The 8,073-nt window shown below is 25.3% G+C and overlaps 1 protein-coding gene across 2 annotated transcripts in view; it reads left to right on the plus strand.

Annotated features, from left to right (window-relative positions):
* The window catches only part of LOC117171206 (KICSTOR complex protein SZT2-like), a 132,777-nt gene that overhangs the window by 25,884 nt on the left and 98,820 nt on the right, over window positions 1–8,073 (plus strand). For both annotated transcript variants that reach the window (XM_033358289.1, XM_033358290.1), the window contains exons 7-8: window positions 513–762; window positions 6,928–7,665. In XM_033358289.1, coding sequence (XP_033214180.1) covers window positions 513–762; window positions 6,928–7,665 — 988 coding nt within the window. The remainder of the gene's footprint in view (window positions 1–512; window positions 763–6,927; window positions 7,666–8,073) is intronic.

Here is an 8,073-nt window from a genome sequence, read left to right on the forward strand (position 1 = left end):
ATATCTAGTCGGGAGTGGTGCTGACTGAAAACAGATGATTTGGAGCGATTCGCGCGCCATTTGTTGGTCATTCTAAGGACTTATTGAACTACCCTCGTAGTATTTTTGTATTGTTTTATAAATAAATAAATATTAAAAAAGGATTCCGGTTAATATTTGATTCACCCTCGTACATTTTAAAAAATTTCAAACATGAGCAGTTTTCTATTCTATTTATTTTCAATCTATCTAATATATTTTTCAGTCTTCGATATTCTTTAATTTTAATCTGGTGCATTTTTTTCAGTAGAAAGTACTGAACTGTTCAACATATTTTTCAAAGCTAGGTAAAAAAAAATTTCACATCTGTATACCCATATGATATAAAAAGTTTTTAGTGATTACATCCTCTTTTAATCCCTTTCTTACCTAAAAGTGAACTACTGAACCGCTGTGATCCCTGATATTATTTATTCATTACAATATTTATTTAGCATTTAATTAAATTTAATATATATTTATTTATTTTTCAGCTACCTATGAATTTTTGCACGACATCACCTGCTTATCGAAAAAGCCTTTGAAATCTCAATATCGACAGCGAGTCGTTTCGCGATTTTGGGCTGCACTAACTTCTCTCACGGAAAGTGACAACATGCTTTCTCATTTTAGTTGGTCTCCAGGTTTGGGCTGGACTTGGTACAATGTTCCTGACACAATAAAAAGCGGCATGCCGGTTTTTTACCTCCCTACTTACCCTTCTGCTAGTATCACTCAACTTAGGTATGTACCTAGATTAAAAAAAAAAAAGAAAAACAGTTTTCCAGGGTGGCGAGCGACCTTGAAAACCTTGAAAACCTGGAATTCTCCTTAAATTTTTTACGAGCACCTTGAATTCGTTTTTTTTCTTTTAAAACATTTTTTTTATTCGAAAAGTAATTTCAATCTTTTGGCCCAGCGATGCCCAACTTCGTAAAAAGTCAAACTTAATTTTTTTGTATAAAAATTAAACTATTTTCTTTTTAATTTGTCTGTTTAATTTAAAAACTCATCTAGTTTCATAGAAATTGCATTTTTCTGGGTTAAATATTCAACTTTATTTGTGTAATATTTTTCTTTTTAGTTCGAAAACTCATTTCTTTTAATAGAAAGTTGATATTTTTTGGTTATGAAGGCCTCTGTTTGATTCAGATTTATCTTTTTTTCTTTTGAGGAAAATTGTACTATTTTGTTAAGAAATTTGTTCTTTTTTTATTTTAAAATTAATTAATTTGAACTAAAAATTTATAATTTAACTAAAAATAATCTGGAAGATTTTCGAACATTTTTTTCATTTTGCAGGTTTTATTAAAAATGTAAGTAAAAATTCGAATCATGTCAAACGATATTCAAAAGTTCGGAAAGAATTTTTAAAATAATTTAAAAGTTAAAAAGATTCCAAATAATTAAAAATAAAATTTTATACGAAAATTTTATTGAAATTCCTACGAAAATTTTAAATTGTTTTTTATCTTAGAAAATTAATTTTAGGAGAACATTTACGAAGATTTCAAAAGATTTCCGAAATTTTAAACAATAATTAGAGACTTTTGAGGGATTATTTTTTATTTTGCAGGATTAATTAAGGATTTTAAAGGTTTGAAGTAAATGAAAAAATTTTCTTTAGATTTCTAGGGGAATTTTCAATTATATTTTTGTGTCACAACTTATTTTTTACCAAATACTTAAAAAGAGTTTAAAATAAAAAGAAATTTGGAAGTATAAAAAAATTGAATCATTATTATTTTAGAAAAAATTCGATTAGGTTAAAAGTTATTTAGAAGTTTGAAGAGATTAAAAATAATTTAAAATTTGGAATGATTCCAAAAACTTCTTAACAAAATATATATTTTTAAAAATCTTTAAATAAGATTTTGCCAGTTTTAAATGATTTTTAAGATCTTCAGAAAACAACCAAATAAACTTAAGATTCCTGTAAAAAATACTAACGATTTTTCTTTTAAAAAAATAATTTAAAAAAATATTTAACAATATTTCAAAAAAAATTTTGATGCATAAATAAAAATTGAACAATTATTAATTTTGGACAATTTAAAATCAAAAGAATTTAACTTCTAGTTTAAAAAGTGTTAATTAAAAAAATGTAATCTATCAAGTTTTAATGCTTTTCACTGAAATTGCTTAAAATTATATAATTTAAAAAATGTAATTAGTTGATTCGCCCTTTAAATTAGAGCATTGAAAATTAAAAATTATTCTGTGCTTTTTGTCAATTAATTTTAAGGGTATATTTAAAAAGATTTAACAAGATTTCCAAAATTATCAGAAAATAATCCGGAAGATTTAAACGCATTATTTTAATTTTGCAGTATTTATTAAAAGTTTTAGAGAAAACTCGAATGATATAAAAAATTGTTTAGAAGTTTCAAAAGAATTTAAAAAATGATAACAAATTTAAAAAGATTCCATAACATTTTTAACAAAATTGATAAGGTTGTTGAAAATTTTTAAATCAAATTTTGAAACTCTTTAAGCATTTTTAAAGGCTGAAAAAGAAGAAATAAATTTGACAAAAGTTCTTATTAAAAACATTTATATTATTATATTTTACCGATTATTATCAAAGATACATTATTTTGAGGAAGATTTGCAATAATGGAAAAATTAAAGGAAATACAACACTGAAAATACTTCAAATTAAAAAATCTTTTTACAAACACCAAATTACAAAAAAATACTAAAGACTTTAAATATTTCATAGATTTCAAAATATTAAAAAGGATTATTAATATTTTACAAAGATTTCACGGATTCAAAAGATTTAAAAAGGGCGTGTACACCAAATAAAAAATATTTAATGAAAATTCGACAAAGCCTTTAAACCTTTAAAAAGATTTAGAGGTTTTAAAAGACTAGAAAAAGGATACAGTACGCCAGATTTCGAAGATTTGAAACGATTTCAAAGGGTTTCAAAACATTTTAGAAGATTTGAAGAGAGACAAGAATTCCAAAGATTTCAAAAGATTTTAAACGATTTCAAATGTTTCAATGATTTCAAACGAATATGCAAGATTTTAAAAAGATTTTAAAGATTTCAGAAAGTTTTCATAAAGATTTCAATGATTACAAAATAATTATTTTAAACGATTTCAAATATTTCAAGGATTTCAAACGAATATAAAAGATTTTACAAATATTTAAAAGACGTTAAACTATTTCAAAATTTTCGCTTCAATGTGAACTGAATTAATAAAAACCATTTAAAAAATCCATTTATCTTTCGTTCACAAATCGACTATTTTTGTTGAAAAATTAAATATTTTGTTAAAAATTCGACTATTTTATTAAAAAGTAATCTTTTTTCTATCAAATATGTAACTGTTTTTGTTGACCATTCGCCTGTTTTGGGTAGAAAATTCGTTATTGAAAATGCCTCTTTTATGGTAAAGAAAGTCATATTATTTGTTTGAAAATTCAATTATCTTCTAAAAAACTCGTTTTTTTGCTTGAAAGTTCAATTATTTGGTTAAAAGGTAATCTTTTTTTTTTTTAATTAAAATATTTTATTGAAGATGATCTTTTTTTTTGAAAATCCTACTTTTCAGGTTTATAATTGAACTATTTAGTTATATTTTAACTTTTTGGTTTTATAATTCGACCATTTGGTTTAAAATTTATGTTTTTCCTCAAAATGCATCTTTGATGGTTGAAAATCAACTTTTTTGTTAATATTTACATTTTTTATTGAAAATTCATGTTTCTTGGTTAAAAAAGAACTTTTTTGTCGAATATTTAACTGTGTTCTTAAAAATTCGTCTTTTTGCTTGAAAATGTAACTATTTTGTTGGAACGTAAACTTTTTTAAAATGCAAATATTTGGTAGACAATAATCTTTTTTGTTTGAAAATTCATATTTCTTGGTGGAAAGTGAACTTCTGTGATGAGAATTAAACTCTCGTATAAGAAATTCGTCTTTTTTTAAATTCATCTTTTTTATTGATAATTCATCTTTTTTGTTTGAAAATTGGATTTTTTCTTGAAAAATCAACTGTTTTCTCAAAAATTCCTCTTTGTAGTTAAAGTTTTTTTTTCATTGTAAAAGAACTTTTTTGTTGAAAATTAAACTATCTTTTAAAAAATTCTTGTTGCTTGAACATTCAAATATCTTGTTAAGAAGTAATCTTTTTTTTAAATTAAATTATGTATTTGAAAATTATATTTTTTGTTGAAAATTCCTCTTTTTCTGTTTGAAAATTTATCTTTTCGGGTTGAAAATGAGTTTTTTGATTGAAAATTTAACTGTTTTTATTTAAAAAATCGTCTTTTTGCTCGAAAATCCAACAATTTTCTTACAAGGTAATATTTTTTTTATTCGATTATTAGGCTGAAAATTATCTTTTTTTTTTCGAAAATTCAACTTTTTATGTTGATAATTTAACTATTGGGTTAAAGTTTAACCTTTTTTATTTTAAAATTCGATTTTTTGGTGGAAATTTTATTTTCTCGGTTGAAAATTCGTCTTCTTTGGTTAAAAATTAATCTTTCTTAGTTGCAAATGAACTTTCTTTGTTACAAATTTAACTGTCTTTTAAAAAATTCGATTTTTGGTTTAAATATTCAACTATTTGGTTGAAGTTTATTTTGTTATCTGAAAAAATTGACTATTTAATTTAAAAAATCATCTTTGTAGATTAAAAATCCAAGTATTTGGCTAAAGCTTCAAAAAATTGATTAAAAATTCGTCTCGTTTTTTTGAAAGTTCTCAAAGTATTTGGTTTTGAACCTAACTGAAAAATTCAAATGTCTTCTAAAATACTCGTTTTTTTGGCTTTAAAGTTCAATTATTTGGGTTAAAAGTAATATTTTTTTTAATTCAAATATTTTATTAAAAATTATCTTTTTGTTGAAAATTCTACTTTTCAGGCTCATAATTGAACTATTTAGTTATATTTTAACTTTTTTGTTTTAAAATTCGACCATTTGGTTTAAAATTCATGTTTTTGTTAAAAATGCATCTTTGATTGTTTGAAAATCAACTTTTTTGTTGAAAATTAATTTGTATTATAAAAAAGTCATGTTGTTTCTTAAATATCCAACTATTTGGTTAGCAATAATTGTTTTTTTTTCAAGTTTTTAATATTTGGTTGAGAATACTCTTTTTTGTTTCAAAATTAATTTTTTTTATTGAAAATATATCTTTCTTGGTTCAAAAAGAACTTGTGTGATGAAAATTAAACTGTCTTTTACAAATATCGTCTTTTTCTTGAAAATTCAACAATTTGGCTGAAAAGTAATCTTTTTTTAAATTTCAAGGAGTTAGATTATAATAATCTTTTTTTTAAATTCATTTTTTTTTTGGTTGATCATTCATTTTTCTTGTTTGAAAATTGACTTTTTTTTTGAAAATTCAACTGTTTTCTCAAAAATTCGTTTTTTTTTTCTTGAAAATTCCAGTTGTGGTTAATATTTTTTTTTTTCGTTGTAAAAGAACTTTTTTGTTGAAAACTAAACTATCTTTTAAAGAATTCTTTTTCTTTGAAAATTCAACTATTTAGTTAAGAAGTAATCTTTTTTAAAAATGTAATTGTGTCGTTGCAATTCATATTTTTTGTTAAAAATTCCTCTTTTTTGGTTTGAAAATTGATCTTTTCGGGTTAAAAATCAATTTTTTATTCAAAATTCAACTGTTTTTATAAAAAATTCAACTTTTTTTGTTGAAAATTAATTTTTCTTATAAAAAAGTGGTATTATTTCTTAAATATTCAACTATTTGTTAGCAAGAAAAATGTTTTAATTATAAATATTTGGTTGAGAATACTCTTTTTTTATTTGAAAATTCATCTTTCTTGGTTAAAAAAGAACTTTTTTGTTGAATATTTAACTGTGTTCTCAAACATTCGTCTGTTTGCTTGAAAATTTTACTATTTTCTTAGAAAGTAACCTTTTTTAAATTTTGAATATTTGGTAGACAATAATCTTTTTTGTTTGAAAATTGATCTTTCTTGGTTGAAAATGAACTTTTTTGATGAAAATTAAACTGTTTTCTAAAAACTTCGTCTTTTTGCTCGAAAATCCAACAATTTTCTTAAAAGCTAATATTTTTTTAAATTCGATTATTTGGTTGAAAATTATTTTTTTTGAGAATTCAACTTGTTATGTTGATACTTTAACTATTTGGTTGAAGTTTAATCTTTTTTATTTAAAAATTCGAACATTTAGTGAAAAATTTATTTTATTGGTTGAAAATTCGTCTTTTTTGGTTAGAAATTCCACTCGTTTTTTTAAAGTTCTGAAACTATTTGGTTTTTAATCCAACTGATTGCTTAGAAATTGTTTTTAATTTAAAAATTCATCGATTTGATTAAAAATGACTCTTTCGGGCTTAAAAATCAACTGTTTTTAGAACTATTTGACTTCTAAACTCGAAAATTCGATTCATATTGAATACAGTATTGTATCTATTTTAATTTTGTTTAAAAGAATTCGTTCACATATTATTCTTCTATTTTCGGGGGAAATCACCCTAATTCCACTGTTTCGAGAGTATTTTAGGATACGAAATCTGAATGATTACAAAATGAATCATTTCGTATTCAAATTATACAGTCTAAAATGTATACCTTTTATTGTTGAATAATTTGCATTTCAAAATGTTAAAAATGAATGTTCCTGAAGTTGAAAACTAATGTAAATTATAAGCTTCTCTCCTTTGAAAATAATCAAAGTTCACAAGTAGAACAGTGCAGAAAAAAATATTTATACGCAGATTCAGAATTCTTCAATGTGAGTAACTATTGTTAAAAAATCGTTTCAACTATAAAGTTGATTTTTATTATGCAAAGAATATTTTTAAATCAATCCCAATTCAACATTTTGATGCAACTTTTTTTGTTCTTTTTTCCAAGTTTTTTTTTCTTTTAGGATTACTAGTTCGAATTTTTGTTTCAGTGATGCAGCATGTCCCCAATTCGGTCAAATTTGGCAGCCTGTCGTCTCCCTGGAGCCTCAACAGTGGGCACGTTGGATGCATTGTCAAAGAGTGACACTAGTTTTGTGTCACGATAAGCCTTTGCCAAAACACCTCCATCAGGCGAATCAAAGTGGTCGCTTTCAGTCGGTTCAATATCGACAAGCTGCAGCCGCACTCTACGGAATGTTAAAAAATTGGGCGACTTTTGTCCTCGTGGACAATCACACTTACGTCCAGTTTATTTACCGAGAAATTGACAAACCACCGGTCTCTTTTTCGCTGATAAACGTCAATTGCAGAGCACTCTGTATGGTTCTGAATATCGCATTTGCCGGAGGAACGGAAGGAGTCGTCAGGCATAATGTTCTCACGGATTTGCGGGAAAGACTCTCGAAATTAACGTTGCCGAGTCGACCGACTGATCAGAGAGAAACGCCCTGTTGTACGATAATACATAAAGCCTTGGAGAAAATTCTGATTCGGTACGAGCGAATGCCGACGGATTTGAGCACGGTTAAATTTCCGGATGGCACTCAACTCTTGCCGAGAAATTCGCTAATTTCGGGTGGTAATTTGACGAGCACACTCTCGAGGTATTTGTACCATGGCCGGTGGTTGTGGTTCGTCAGGAAACCGTTCGTTCAGACGATTCCGGCAATCAGTTTGCCGAGGTTGAATATTGCTGCGATTGCTAGGATTCTTTCCACGATCACTAAGTGAGTTTAATTTAATCAAGTTCCATATTTTTGTGTGCTTTGAGAATTTAATCAACGTTTATAAACATTTTTAATTAGAATTTGAAACATTTTATTTTCCATCTTTATTAATAATTATTATATTCTTTAAATTTCCCGGGAAAATATATGGCTTAAAGTTTGAAAGGGTGCTTAATTTAAAAAGTAAAATAAGTCAAAGTCATACTGGGTGACCGGGAATTTTACAAATTTTCAGAAGAAAAATCTACCCAAGTTCGATTTCAACAGTTTTTAAAATAATTATTTGAATTGATATCTTTTTGAATTATGATACGAGGGCAGTTCAATAAGTCCTTAGAATGAAGTATAAAAACAATTTTTTTTGGGTAAATTTTTTTTTATTTTTCAACATAATCTCCTTGGAGCTCT

This window comes from Belonocnema kinseyi, chromosome 4 (genome assembly GCF_010883055.1).
Source record: "Belonocnema kinseyi isolate 2016_QV_RU_SX_M_011 chromosome 4, B_treatae_v1, whole genome shotgun sequence".
In the NCBI taxonomy this organism is placed as follows: Eukaryota; Metazoa; Arthropoda; class Insecta; order Hymenoptera; family Cynipidae; genus Belonocnema; species Belonocnema kinseyi.